Genomic DNA, 15,490 nt, shown 5'->3' with positions numbered 1-15,490 from the left:
GCAATACAGGGATATCTTCCCACCTGATTTTTTCAGTCATAAGCTCTGGCCCCATGAAACCATTGCAACCACCTCCCTGGCTGTGCAGTCACACAGGTGTGCTCCATCCACTGAACTGCACTGTCCAGCAGCTGGAGTTACCTTTTGCAGCCTCTGTGGCAGCTGGAACTCAAAACCATCCTGCAGCATCAGGTGCTGCTGAGGGTCAGAGATCTCTTCCTGCTACAGAGAATAAAAACACCCACCCTAACCTGGTGGGGCAGCACCTTACCTTTACAGGAATGCCCATCTTCTCCCAGCTGGAAGCCTTGCCTGCAGTAACACTGGTAGGAACCATAAACATTGGCACACTCCTGGCTGCAGGGACTGTTGTCACATTCATTCACATCTGCATCCAAAAACAAACCCACAGCTATGGCCACAGTGCTTCAGAACTGTGCTTTCCGCCTTTTCCTGCTCCTGGAAACCTTTACCTTCCAGTCAGAGTGACTAAGGAAGGACTAACTTGTCCCTGTTTTTTCTGCTCCCTAGGCAGAATGCCAGCAAGCCTGAGAACGTCTGTTGCACCTGAACTTCATTTATCCATATGCCAATGGAAACACACACACATGCAGACATTCGCTTCAGGCTTTATAGGTTTCAGTTCACTAAAATATGTAATTGTTGCCTTACAAAAATCATGGAGAACTAAAAAATTTTCCATTCGATTCAAAATAATTTTTTATAAGTTTTGTCACTACCAAGTTTCATCTTTATCAAAATTGGAATGAAGGGTTTCCTGTTCTAACTTTGTTCTGTTCTCCTTTTCTGTCATCTGAACGGAAAGTGGAAAGTACGTGGGGATAGGAAGAAAGAGAAGAAACTTGTTGACACTCATCTGACAACTCCAGTGTTTGACTGTCTGCAAATTTGAGCACACAAAGTTTACTGTATTTGTGTTTCACCTCAACTCCTTCTCTAGAGGCCCTTAATTCCCACTGCAATTTCCCCTTCATGGAAAAGCAGCCTGGTACCTTCGCAGTGCTTGCCATCGTAGGAGAGGCGGAAGCCGGCGGAGCAGGTGCAGTGGTAGGAGCCAGGGGTGTTCTCACACGTGTGCTGGCACAGGCGCCCCGGGTAATTCCAGCACTCGTTTATGTCTGCCAGCACAACAAGCAAAGACACAATCAGCTGAGGGACACGAGCAAATGAGGTGCAGGAGGATATTTTTTAAAGTGTCAGAGATTGATCTGCAGAGAGTGGAATGCTGCAACCTCAGGCTTGATGCGGTCTGACTCTGTGCTCTAATTGGTGCACGGGAGGGACAAAAGACAAAGTGCTGCATCATGGCTCTTGGGGGAAAGTGGTGAAACCTTCAGACACACCAATTCCCACAGCAGCAGAAGCATCACCCACAGGGAAGTACTTTGCAGATGGCTTTAAGGGATAACCTGCAGTTAAACCAAGCCAAGGGCACCTTGTCCGAAATCCCAGCTGGGAGTGACAGGGCTCTGAATGCGCTGCGCAGCGCCAGCTCTGGAGGTGATGCCATCCTCTTCTGAGGCACTGCACTGCAGAGCTCAGGACTGCAGTGGTGCTGAACACTGCCTGGGGCCCAAGGCTCAACCAGTGCCAGCTCTCAGCTCCTCCTGTGCCCCACATACCGATGCAGCTGCGGCTGAAGGCGTCGTACTGATAGCCCATCTTGCAGTCACAGCGATAGCCCCCGGGCAGGTTGTGGCACAGCTGCCCCTCTCCACACCGGTGCACCCCCGTCTGACACTCATCCACATCTGTAGGGCCAGACAGGGCAAGCTGATTAACTACAGTTTGCTTAAAACCAATGTTCATAAAGAGAAACAAAAAAGTCCATTGAACAGCAGGATTGGAAACTGGACAGAAGAACTATCACCAGCTTCTCCCACCGTGCTCTTCTCAGAGGCAGCTGTCTGGTTCTCTAAGTCAAACTTGGGAAAAGCAGAGCATTACCTTCAAAGGGAAAATGGTAACTGGACCTGCAATGGGCTCTCCCAGTATATTCTGCATTTCAGTGTAAACACACTCATTCTGAACAAACCATGACAGTTAAACCCCCCCTTCTGATGTTCTGCCATTCCATGAGTCACACCAAGCCATTTAAAGCACAACAAGAACCAGCCAGAACCCTTCAATTAAAGCAACTGCTATTTTCATCTCCACTTGCCCTCTCAGTCTTGCTCCTGCAGTCTACCTTTAGCTCTTTCCCAATGTTGATCTTTTTTCTTTTCTCAATCAGCTCCCATTTTGATATTCCCCATGGCCTCTCAACCAAAATTCAATACCAACAAATTAGTTGCTTCTCCACTCACACACAACATTTCCAACCTCATTTAAACATCCTCAGAGGAAGATGAGAGTTTTCAATACAGGCTGATTTACAAGACTTGCAACATGACTAAATAGCTCATCAGTATCTAACAAATCCTTCTTACCATCTGTGACAAGAAGCATCAAAAAGTCTGATTAACCCTCACAATTGCGTACTTCTTCAAGTATTCCAAGCTCTGCCACTTCCTAAGCCAACAGATCCTCCTTTTTTCCTATTGGTCACATCTTCAACTACTTTTACAACCCAAATCCCTGTTCATGTAATAATCATTGGGATGGATCTCTAAGGCTGGAAGTTCTCCATGCTGCCCTATTTGAAATCATAAATTTGAGCACTAAATCATTTCAGAGGGTTGCTGGGCAGTTCTCCATCAAACAGCAGCCCTGGAGAGGCTGCACCTAGACAGACCCTGCTGGCACTGGGGTCAGGGATGGCAGGGAATGCTCCTCACCACGCAGGGAATTCCTGACAGGAGCTGAGATTTCTGCTGGAACACTGAGTCCTTGTTTTCTTTGAATCAGAGCTAGCACCAAAACAAGGAAGTCTCTAATGCAGGCAACAATTTGTAAAGCAGCAGCTTTATTTGTAATGAATCCATGTGTGCAACCATTTTATTAGTTTGTCCAAAGTTTCATATTCCATTGCACTCAGACTTTAATTAGTTCTAGGGCATTACACCATCAGAAGTGTGCTGTATTTCACACTTACAGCAGTTTTCAGCTAAATATGAGGTATTTTTCAATAACCCATTTGCTAAATCAGAAAATCTGAACATTTTAAAGACAGATGAATCGTCTAAACAGAGGAGATGACCCTACAAGTGTCATTCTGCAGAAGAAACACGTGCAGATGATGTTTTTACTACTGTGAATAAATCTGATTCAGGAATCTAATTAGCCATTGTAATGCCTCAAAGAAACCAGTCTTTATCACAGAGAGAGGAAATTAGGACCATATGCTTTTCTTCTTTCTTTTCTGTGCTCTCCGCCTGCTTAAAAAAAGCCATTCAAAAAAATACCAAACAATACAGACCAGCAACAGGAACAGAGAGCACACAGCAAAGACAGAGAAATCACCAATTAACATTGATTATGCTTTCCCAAAATCGAGCTAGAGAAGCCTCCTTAAGCCTGCTCCTGAACAGCCTTGTCAGGTGTGTAAAGCAGAGGCAGAGGGCCATCAGGAATCACACTGCATTGTGCTATCTCACTGTGCTTTAGAGGCAGAGATGCTGGAGGATTAATGGCAATTTCCTCCTCTGCCATGGATTTACACACAGTCACTCCTTTTTAGGAACAACTGCGGGGAAAAACTGGATTCTTTTTGTACCATCAGTTTGAGATTTAGGAATGTAATCTGCCCCAGCCATTACAGAATCACAGGATCATTATGGCTGGAAAAGGCCTCCAAGATCACCCAGTCCAGCTGTTGATCCAGCACCACCACGTTCAGCACTAAGCCATGTCCCCAAGTGCCACACGTCCAGGGATGGGGACGGCAGCGCTGCCCTGAGCAGCCTGCCCTCGTTAGCAGGGCATGCAGAGCAAAGGCTGCTGGCACTGCAGCCTGGATGTCTGTGCTGCCCAGGGCGGGCTGCTGCCCTGTGGGAAGAATGGCATTCAGGGAGACCTCGGCATGGTGGTCACCCTAAAAACAATCTCGGGGTCACCACAATTCAGGTGGTGCAGCCATACACAGCCCTGTTGACTTGGCTGAGGAAGGACTGATGGAAAGCAGCTGAAGAACTGTGTCTGCACAGCAACTGAGACAGACAGGACTTTTGGAGCTTCCCTTTGTAACAACTGAAATATCTTGGGCTGTAACAGGACAGCAAAGAACACTGCACTGCTATGGCCTGAACTTACAAAACACAGTATTTGGAAGCTTTCTCAATTTCCTCAGTTGCACACACGAACTGTTCCTTCCAAATCTGCTACTTCCAAATCTTCTCCACCTTTCCACTGGCCATGCATGGTCTGGACAGTCCTGGGGGTAAAACCATGAGGGGAGGTGGAGGATAATGAACAGCAAAAGGTGAATGCAGAAATATCTGTGGAAATGGGGTCCAGCTGTACCACTGGGCTGCACTGCAAGTTGCTAACCACGACCAAATTAATGGTTCTCAACATGGTTGAGAGCACCACAAAGCACATTTTGTTCCTCTGTCATCCTTCCTTTATTCCAAGGGAAGGTAAGGGAGAATCACTGGGGTATCACCACTAAGCAAACCACTGCTTTGTCATTTCTTTTCTTTTTTCCCCCGCTGTCATTTTAGGATTTCCTACCTCGTGTAACTCAGAACATGGGGAATTGGAGAACACACAGCCAGCCTTGCCTTGGGCACCAAGGACCAAGCTTCCCAGTCCTCGGTGCCTCGTGTGCTCATTTACAAACAAATGCTAACAAGCACTGAAATCTGCTATTCTGAGTCAGTAACTCCCTAAATACACTGGAACAAATACAAATCAGGATCAAGCTGCGTGCCAGCCTATATGAATATTTCATATACTCATTCTCCTCAGAATTCTTTTCACAAAGTGTGAATTTATCCTAAACACCCTCACAAGTGGATGTAATGGGGAACACCATGTACAGAACATCCCTACAAAGAACATCCTCTTGGTGCTACTCCTGTGAGCCCACAAAGCCAGCATTCCTCGTTTGCTGCAGGTCACTTCACTTCCAGGGAGGTGCTACAAAAACCACCAAGGGATCATGGTCTTGACTGACAGCATGAGTTTAAAAGGAAACTAAAACACATTCTCTCCAGAGTGGAAGCCAGTGAATCCCATGTGCTGAGCGTACCAAGAGGAACTCCATGGAGTGATCGGGCATCAGTGCAGGATCCTGCAGCACAAACAAATCCCAGAGCTGCAGGGACAGCAAATTCCTGTTCCTCAAACACATTTGGCAATCTGGAGGTAACTCCAAACATCTCTTTAGAAGTGAAACACACTTTTTCCCTGAGAGACCCCCTGCCCAGCCCCGAGCCTGCCCTCACCGACGCAGCGCGTGCCCTCCTCGTTGGAGTGGTACCCTCTGCTGCAGCTCAGCATGTTCCTCTGGCACGTGTAGGACCCTACGGTGTTGATGCAGTTGAATCCTGGCTTACAGGGCTCAGGGAGAGATGTGCATTCATTGATATCTGGTGGTGAAAATGAATAGAGCAGTGAGAGATGCTGTTTAACCCTTCTGGTCTGTTTTCTTCCAACTGTCACCTCTTGTTCTTCATTTCAATTTCTTGTGCGACCAAGAGAAGGCTGGTGAAGGTCTGCTGTGGGAATACCTTGAAATTCAACATGCAAGTATTCACCCCTTTAAATGGGGAGCAGTGCTGACATTAAATTCACAGCAGGGTTTGAGGAACACTCCACATCCAAGGGGTCAATCCACAGCTCCTGACGGGCCCAGGAGCTGGCAGTGCTGCAGCACAGGGCACAGACACGTGCTGCCCACACTTACCAACGCAGTTTCCCTCAGGGTCTTGCAGGAACCCATCCATGCAGCGCTGCTTTGACTCGCAGTAGAAGGACCCCTCTGTGTTCTGACACACAAAGTTCACTTTGCAGCTGTGAGTTCCTCTCTCGCATTCGTCGATATCTGTGAATCACATCAAAACACCAAACTGGCATGAGCTCAGCTCTAACTTTCAGCAGCCCTCATGGCCAGCTAACTTCCAGGAAGGAAATTAGGTGGCATTATTTAAACAGACACACGTTACCAGTGGGAAATCTGAGGGTTAAGTGTGTTTGCTCTTGGAAATTCACTTCAGGACTTGTCAGGTCCTGTGGCAAATTTGATTCAGGTCCCTGCTGCCTTGTTCACAGCATCTCTTGCAACCCACAAATATCAAAATATCTGCAATTTTAAAATCCTGAAGATCCACATTACAACTAGGAATAAGATGCTCATAATAAAATATGTACCACAGACTTTCATAAGCAAGATAGTCTCTTATTCCTCATATACCTCAGGAATTCAGGTCTGTAAAAACCTCCCTCCTCTGAACTTGATACTGATAGGGCACCTCACTTGAACAGGGCTGGGATTTCACTGTGTGCACACAGACATGCAGGCCTGTGTGTGTGTATATATATATATAAAAATATATATTTACACTTATGTACACACAAAACCCACTTACACAACTCTGAAAACTATGCTGAGAAATTCTGAATGAGGCAATAATATTAGTAACAATTCTTGCTTTTTATTTCTTACTCTGCAGCCAGAGCCCAACACAGCCTTCTGATTTTTTACTGCATACATGAAATTATTTCTCAAACTCTGCTCACCAACTCAGTGCTTGCTTTCTAGAGACATTAAAAACACTTCCTGCAAGTTTCAAATTTATAAATTTCCAGCCAACTGCTCTGTAGTAACTGTGGTGTAATGGCATTGCTGCTGTTTTCCAGCTGAAGTAACCCCACCTTGGAGCAGTCTCAGCTATAAATGCACTTGAAATTCAGATCATGGGAATATTTTCAAATGCTGCTTTAACATGTGCTGGTTCCCCAGAAATATCTTTAGTAGAAGATAAAGACAGACAGAGGGAAGTCCAGGACGGAGGAGTCTCCAAGCAGCCAAGGGAGGAACTGCTGGATTTCTCTTCCTACTCCAACCCCTTAAATGTTCAGGTCACGAGGGAACATTACCAGTCTCCCACAAGCTACTCTATTAATAAGTCTGCCTACCATAGTTAGAGACTGAGGCAAATAAAAACGTGGGATCGAGTATTTCATAAACCTCTGCAAATTCAGTAGCTATCTGCAGGCAATTTTACATAGAGCAGCTCTGAAATTTCTTATAGGTCACTCACTTACAGGCTACTTTAAAACGATTTGTAAATTTTATAATCCTCTATAATCTAACTTTAGGACTATAAAGTAAATTAGATTAGTAATAAATGTTAGAAATGCTCTAGAATCAGACAGCAGAACAAGACATTCACAAAACAGCCTCTTCAAGTAAACCAAGCTTTACTTATGACAGCTGTTTATAAAGGGAGATTTCTGATAATTTCTATTTTATAACCTTATGTTCTATGCCAAAAGCTAAGCTCCTTCCTTAAGCATCTCTTACTCCAGCTGTCAGGAAACTGTAAAAAGTGCAGGTGCAAGTAACAGTGAGTTTTGCCCTGAAGGCAGGACACGTGTGTCCCTTGCACACTGCCGTGCTGATGTTCCCTTCTCTGTCTAACACCCACAGAGACCAGGAGAGGGGGCATGAAGAATACCTTCTTAACCCCATGACCATTCCAAATGGTTAAATGTAAATGTAAAATGTAAATAAATGCAGACAGAGATCCTGAATACAGGAAGGATGACACTGGCAGCCCTGTGATCCATTCAGGCTGGGAATTTTTGCTGGAATCACCAGCAACAGCATCAGCTGAGCCAGGCAGGGGAGCTAAGGGGGATTCCTCCATCAGGGGGATCTCTCTCTAATGCCTTAAAAACAGGGCAAATCCTAATTCAGAAGGTTTCATCCATTTTCTAGTAATTCACAGTTATCACTGGAAACCACTTCAAATAAGTGAACGTGCAGAAGGAGCCTGCAAAGCCAAACACTTCCATGATGAGCAGCCTATTTTAGCTACAGCGCTGATAGCACAGAGCAGCAGCACCAAAATGCTCTGCAATCCCTTCCCTTCCCTTTGTGTCAGAGCTGAGGGACACAGTTCTTACCCACACACTCGCCATCCTTCAGCTCGTGGCCAGGCTGGCAGCTCAGCTCCTGCACGCAGCGGAACGACCCCATGGTGTTGACACAGTGCTCTCTCCTCTGGCAGGTGTGCCTCTCTGTCACACACTCGTTGATGTCTGTGAGAGAGAGGGAACAAATCAGTGCCAAGGCATCTCCCTCTTCCTGCCCTTTTGGAAGGAGTGGAAAGCTCAAATGAAAGGCTTTGTTACAGTGCTCTGATGGAAGATGGTTTTATCCCAGGGTCTTTAGTTAGCACACAGTGACTGAAGAGACACAAACCACTGGGAGATTTCCTTCTTCTCCCCTCTTGCCAAACCATGGGGATGGTGCAGGCACTGGGCACAGGGATGGACAGAACTGAGTACAGGCAGGGTGGGCAGAGGATTGATGACCAGCTGAGGGGAAGGGATGGGAACTCCTGGACAAGTGAATGAGAAAGTGAGGAATGCTCATGGCTCCTCCCCAGATTTCCACAGTCCAGGCCACTGACCAGTCCTGCTGCCTCAGGCCAGGCAGACAGGGGCTGCTGGGGTGGCCCTGCTCCAGGGATGGGAGCTGAGGCTGCCCCGCTGGGCTGGAGCATGCTCGCGCTGATTCCCTAAGGAATGCATCGCTGGGACCGGATATGCAGGAGCTCATGGAGAGAGGAACCCTGATGGCTCAATCAAGTTTGTAAGTTTGTATTTAGAGCTTTAAAGAGATTTGATTTCAGCAGGTGGAGTAGTGGAAAAGTTTTTTTAAAAAAACCACTTGAACACAAGATTGCAGAGTGTGGGACAATTAGGGAAGGAATATGAAACACCTTTAAAATGATACGTTTTGATAGGATTGGATGAAATCATCTCAAATGCAGGTTTTGCTTATGTTAATAATGAAAGCTAGAACAGCATGATGAACAAATACTTAAAAGCAACAAAAAGGGGCAGATAAACTTTCCTGCCAATCTCCACAAAGCCTCACACATTCACGGTTCTATATAAAGCTAAGAATTGCTAGAGCTAACAAAAGCCAAATGTGACCAGAACCATCACCAGTCCTCTGGCTGCTCTGTGCATGAAGCTGTTTCCATACTGCACAATAAAGCAAGCATTGTTTAAATCACATTTTCATTTTGGCTGTAGAACCTCATTCTCAGATAAGTACATCAGATATATGACTTCCCCTGTGGAGCACGAAAACAGGAAAAGCCATTTGAAAAGATTTTTTTCTTAAAAAATGTGTCAGCTTGTTTTCTAGCAAAGAAAGTGAAGAGGAGCACCAAAAAACTTCAGTTCCTGGTGGGCTCGGATAACTGGTGATGTGCACTGAGTTTTGCAAGATCTGTATGAGCTTCATTCCATTTCACTTCTCAGTTATTTTATAATATTGTATTATATTATTCCTTTTGTTTTCCTTCTGTTTGCCATTGCTACTCCTCACATGCTGTGGCCTTGCTTTCCAAAGCAGCTGGTTAACCCACAGCAAGGTCCTGGCCATCACCTCAATCTCTTTCTACCAGTCCCACACGAAGTTTGAGCTCCTCCTCTGAGGGGCAGGTCCTTGCCTGCCCCAAAGTTCCTACAGGGTTATGTCCCCTAATGCTTGTGCAGTTTCCCAGTTTCTGTTCATTACAATGAGGAGTATTTTCACAAGTGGTCCTGTGGGGGTGGCAAAACCCCCTCACATGCTGGGAGATGAATACAAGGTGCTGTGGTAGATCCCTCTCACCTACTTTGACTTTGTTCTTTAAGAATTCTGGGGTTTTTAAATTCTATTTTAGAGAAAACCAGCTACGGATGGCCACTTAACAGCGCCAAACCAGGGCAAGGCTTTCTGCTGGCTGTACCACGGATCTGAGATTATCTGTTCTTGCAAACCACGAAAAGGCCTCCCATATAAACAAACTGCATCACGCTGCAGCTCATGAGCTTGAGTCAGCCCAGCACCACATCCAAAGAGAAAGTGTTTGTCTGAAATATGAACTGAAGAGGGTAGGAGGCATTCCACATGATTAGAAGGTGGAATATTAAGTAACAGGCAAAAAAAAGGTTGTGATTTCATGGAGAAAAAAAAATCTAATATAATTTCATGTTTTGTCTATATTTTTGATTCAATTTTCAAAACTCTGAGTACTTGAAAAAATATGCAGAACTGGCTGGAACACATTTGAGGCAATTAAAATGATGGAAACTGGCAAATTACAATGCAGAATTCTTGCTTTTCTATGGAAGTTTTGTGCACGTGGCACGTGAGACACTGACAAGCTCTAAAGCCTGACTGTGAGCTGGGCTGAGCTGCAGGGCTGGAACCCTGAGCCATGGCCATGCAAAGCCCTGCTCTGCCTGTCCAGTGTCAGGGCATGAGCCTCTGTCTGTGCCATTAGGCCAGCTGCCAGCCCAGCAGAGTCCCCTGTTCAGTTCATGATGCAAACATGCCCTTTTCTGTTCACTTTTCTAAACTAACTCCTAAATGCACTGTAAAATCCAGAGTGCCCACGACCTGTCTCCCTTCAGTCCTGGGAGCCAACTGTACAAGGCAGGAAGATGCCTGGCAGAGCACTAGGAGTAACAGGAGTTATGCTTTCAGTCTGAAACACAGGCCATCCCAACACTGGACCAGCTGTAGCATTCATCCAACCCAATTACGACTGTGAGGTAGAGTTAGATGGTATTTACTTTAAACAACAGGAAAAAGAGGAAAAATAATTCGGTCCTACACTGCAAACAAGTCACACAGTTAATTTCTGAGGAATCTGCTCAGTCTATGTGTGTGGCAGCAACATTCCTCACTCAATGTCAGCAAAGCCCAGAATGAAATGTAATCACTTAACAGCTCTTTTTCTCCCCAGAACCGTTGCTGCAAACAGCAACACACACACAATCCTGAGCACACCTGCTGCGTCCAAGAGCTGGCATTTTTGCAGAGGAATATCAGCATTTACCTAGTGCTATTTATTTCAATATGCACTTTGACATCAAAAACTAATTTTGATGCACCTTCTACAAAAAAAGTCAAATGTAGACTTTTCTTGTCCTGCCTTTGCAGTTTCTCATTATTTTTTTCTCTTCAAATCGCCTCAGCTCTGTTTGTTTTATGGGACACATCTGTGCAGAGGAGGCACTCTGTTAGTTTGGAACCACCCACCCTGCGCTCACGCCCAGGTTCAGGAATAAAGTGACCACCTACTGCTCCCTGTCAGGAGGGAAACTGAGGTGGGAGTAGCAAAGACAGGAGCAGAGCACTCAGTGACACGTGGCTGGTGGGAATGACTTTGCCTGAAAGTCAAGGGAAAAGCAAACCCCATTAACAACACCCGGCCCGGCTCTTATCTCGGGAGAACACGGAGCTTTCAGGCCAAAACCATTTCGGTATCTGCTCAAAGTGACACAGGGGGGCTGTGGGAGAGCTGTTTGAACAGCTGCTGACTCCTCTCTCTGCATGGCTGGCTTTTGGGAATGCTGGGCATCTGCTCCTGAATGCACCTGGAATTATGATCCTCCACGTTTGACTGAAGGAAATCCTGCAGATCAAAGATTATCAGCTGCTTTGCTGCTGTGCAAAGATTGTTCCTCCCATCCCTAAAATACGCAGAGTAACATCATCGAACCCACAAGAATTCGCAAACAAATTACCAAAGGTTTTCTTCTGGTGTTCGAGACAGCTCAAGGTGGAGCACAAAAGCAGTCAGGCTGCAAAAGGATACCTCAGGAGAAGGAGGCAGTGAGCAAAACAGAAACCACAGTATGCCTGTGGCTTTCCCCTTGGACTACAAAAGTAGGAAAAAATGTTAAACACGGCAAATGTTCTCCTGGCACCACACACGGAGCAGAGCTGGATGGGAGGAGGGAGCACACAAAAAAAAAAGGAAGAGAATTTTCAAAGTTTCTTAGATTATTTAAAAGGGTTCCTGTAAAAACTGCCCTGCACTGGAGGAACACAGAGGTTTGGTATTTAGTGAGGGAGAAGGGTCTTCCCCAATGAGAGTTGTGTCTTTGCCTTCATGAGCTGTGCCTGAAGTTTTTCTTGTATCAGTCATAATAAAGCTGTTCTAATGTCATGGGGCAGAGGCAGAACGTGAATCAAAGGAAGCTCCTGGCACCTGCCACAGCAGCTCCTGCCAAAGCTGCAGGCATTGGCTCAGTTTCACAGCACTCCTGGGAGAGGTGAAAGAGGACAGCTCCATCCTTCCTGCACAGTCCAGGGGAAACATCAGAGGACTCAGAGGTGAGACCCTGGAGCACAGCTCGAGGAGGGGCAGTTCCTGGAGCTGCCAGGCTCCCATGCAGGAGTGTGGTGCCTGCAGCAGGCTCTGGGCACACCCTGGGCAGCCCCCGGGCAGCTCCAGCACCAGCCTCAGCTCAGGCTGAATCGCCTCATAAAGGCCTCCTTCCTTCTAGTACTGTTCTCTCAGCCATTTCATTTAAACCAAATCATTTCATTAGTTTTCCATTCTTACCAGTACCTCTGATTTCAAAATAAATATTAATAATAATAATTTAAAAAATCAAAATCCAATGTTGACAATTTAAGGAATGCCCAAAAGATGGCAAATCAGTTCTTCTCAGGATTCTGACACTGCAGAAGTTTTCCTGCTCAGGCCCAAATGCCACATTGTGTTCATTAATCAGATGAGATCACAGAGCTTTAAAGACAGGGACAAAACCTAAGCTGTGGTGGTCACAAAAACAGTGTTATAAATGTAGGGAGGGGGACAGGGGTGGAGAAGGCACTGCATTCACACAGGACATTACAGCCACAGGCACTGATGCTTCCATGGATGACTGGAGGTCTCCAGGTGCTCTGTTTTTCCAGGCAACACTGCTGCTGCCTCCTAACCCAGCCTCCAGAAAAGTCCCCAAAAAGGAAACTGTTCCATAAGCTGAGGCCCTGGCTGCTGGAAGCAAATTAAATCCTCATAAATACACTTGTAAAAATTGATCGGTTTCTTACGTGAACTCAAGCAGCAGGGATGATCCAGCAGAATTATGATGCATCCTTGACTTTTACACAAAGAAATTTGTGCCAGAATCAACAAAGGACTCATGTGAATTTTAAAATGCCCTCCCTTTGGATTGGATCTTTTCCAGAGCCCGGACTCAAGAGGATTCTTGAGCTGTATTTCTGAAGTTTTGTTGTTTGGTGGTGTCTGGAACTCGGCAGTACTGAACTGTCCAGAGAGATGAGCTGCTCTGTTCCTGCGCTCAGTCTGCAGCCACCACTGCTGCTGTGGTGATCGCACGTACGGGCTCGGGGCCTTTGCACAAAGTGATTTGCATCCTGACAATGCATTGCTGGGGAAAAAGCCAAACAGCACACAACTCATGAGGTGAAGGGGCTGAGCAAATGGTGCACATGTGTTTGTACTGCCTGGCTCTGAAATGTCGTATGCAGAGATGGCCAGAGAGCCTGGAGCACAAATGGTGTGGGGGCGTTGCAGAGCATGGAGGGTTATGATGCTGTGGTGAACGGCGTGTGCCTCTCGTCTTACCAACACATTTCCTATGCCTGTTGAGAATAAAGCCCTCTGCACACATCCCACTGTGGCTGACACAGGAGAATGATCCCAGAGTGTTCACACATAATTGTCCGCTGGAACAAGCCTGAGCACCTGCGAGGCACTCATCCAAATCTACAGCAGCACGTGGCAGCCAAAAGGGAAAAACAGAACTCCATTAGAACAGTTCCTGAAATGAAACAACATTTCTTTCACGCCGGAGATGCTGAGATGAAGTGTGCTGGAGCTTCCACATCAGCAGCAGGCTGTATTACATGCAGTGTTACACTGAAAATAGGGCTGGAATAAACCCTCGGAGATCAGCTAGTCCTTGCTCACGCTCCTGTGCTTTTACCATTCCAGAAAGAAATATCCTTAAGAACAGGCAGGCAGGCACACAGAGACAGTGCACATTCCTTGACTTGAAGGAAACCTGTTCCAGTGCACCACCACCCTCACCATCAGATTCTGACTTCAACAGAGATTATAAATGTCCCTTGCTAATGTTTAAACTCACTGCTTCCATTGACAAATACAAATTTTTTCATTTCCTGAAGGAAAACGATTGCCTTGAAATGTCCCTTTTGATTCTGACATTAATTAATCAAATTAGCTTCCACCACACTTGAGTAAGCAGTGCACTGTGAATATTTCATTTGGTAATATTAAAATCCCATTTTCTTCGCAGACTGTCTGGAATTTCATGAAAATGATTTGTTATTCAATAAGATCTAAGATTAAGAGCGATGTGGATCATCTGTGAGCAATTCTGAGCATTGGGAGCTCCTGCTTGCATTTCACTGTTACTGCTCCCATACTTAGAGATTTATAATCAAGGTATGTCACAGGGCATTGCTTCTGACCCACAAAGCCTCCCTGGGCAAACATATCCTTTGTCACTACTCAAGAATGTCCATTTAAAATTTATATCATGTGAATGGTCATGGTGCAGCTTTGGAATTCACTGCTCATCACTGCAGGCCAGAGCTCCAGCAGCACGTGGAACACCTGGAGCTGGCCCAGCTCCCATGGCACATCCTTCCTCAGCTGTGAAGCTTCCCTGAGTTCAGGTTGCCAAGGCAAGAGGAACTAAAATCAAACAGAGCAGATGCCAGAGCAGAGCTGTGCTCTGAGGGTGCTCCAGGACAGCAAAGGTGCCCAAGTCCTGCTCGCTGATGCTGTTCCCAGCAAGAATGCTGCATGTCCAGAGCTGTGCACCCTGGGAGGAACCTGAGTGGGAACCAGAAGGGCTGAAAAAAAGCCTGTAATGTCAGAGGAAAAGAGCACCAGTCCAGACTTGCCTCCACCTGGCCAGGTAACAGCCATGCTGTGCTTCAGGAGGCATCTGCGAGGCAGAACTGGGACTCCTTCTGCCAAACAGTCTCTGCTGACCCTGCAATCCACAGTTCTGCAGATGAGGAACACCCAGGGGTGTGAGGTACACGAACATTTACCCACGTCCCTGTGGGGAGCCCAAAGCACTCACCTTCACAGGAAACCCCATCAGCCATGAGCGTGTACCCGGCCATGCAGGAGCACACAGCATCTCCTGCCACGATGTTGCAGAGGTGCTTGCAGGGGCCGTTATCTGCACAACACAAAATTGCAGAATGCATCAGGACCCCAGCACAGATCAGCCACAGTCAGACACTGCCAGGTCAGCTGGGCACGATGCCAGCTCAGGCAATGGGGAGTAACCAATCAGTCTGTAACCAAGCTGTCCAGGCAGCCCTCAGCACTGCTTCCAGCCCTCCTGCTGCACACAGACACACCTGGCTGCTCCTACCTGCACTGCTCACATCACCCTGCACAGCTGCACTGCCCACCCCACAGCACCTGGCTGCTCCTACCTGCACTGCTCACATCACCCTGCACTCAGCACTGCCCACCCCACAGCACCTGGCTGCTCCTGCCTGCACTGCTCACATCACCCTGCACAGCTGCACTGCCCACCCCACAGCACC

At 46.6% G+C, this 15,490-nt stretch overlaps 1 protein-coding gene across 4 annotated transcripts in view; it reads right to left on the bottom strand.

Moving 5' to 3' along the window:
• Nucleotides 1-15,490, bottom strand: part of FBLN2 (fibulin 2) — a 96,151-nt gene that overhangs the window by 6,633 nt on the left and 74,028 nt on the right. For all 4 annotated transcript variants that reach the window (XM_048315913.1, XM_048315914.1, XM_048315915.1 and 1 more), the window contains exons 8-14: nucleotides 15,013-15,114; nucleotides 8,035-8,169; nucleotides 5,810-5,947; nucleotides 5,349-5,492; nucleotides 1,644-1,772; nucleotides 1,014-1,139; nucleotides 272-388 (exon numbers count right to left, since the gene is read on the bottom strand). In XM_048315913.1, coding sequence (XP_048171870.1) covers nucleotides 272-388; nucleotides 1,014-1,139; nucleotides 1,644-1,772; nucleotides 5,349-5,492; nucleotides 5,810-5,947; nucleotides 8,035-8,169; nucleotides 15,013-15,114 — 891 coding nt within the window. The remainder of the gene's footprint in view (nucleotides 1-271; nucleotides 389-1,013; nucleotides 1,140-1,643; nucleotides 1,773-5,348; nucleotides 5,493-5,809; nucleotides 5,948-8,034; nucleotides 8,170-15,012; nucleotides 15,115-15,490) is intronic.

Source organism: Corvus hawaiiensis, chromosome 11 (genome assembly GCF_020740725.1).
Source record: "Corvus hawaiiensis isolate bCorHaw1 chromosome 11, bCorHaw1.pri.cur, whole genome shotgun sequence".
Classification (NCBI taxonomy): domain Eukaryota; kingdom Metazoa; phylum Chordata; class Aves; order Passeriformes; family Corvidae; genus Corvus; species Corvus hawaiiensis.
The sequence above is the reverse complement of the archived record's forward strand: the minus strand, read 5'-3'. Positions and strand labels throughout refer to the sequence as shown.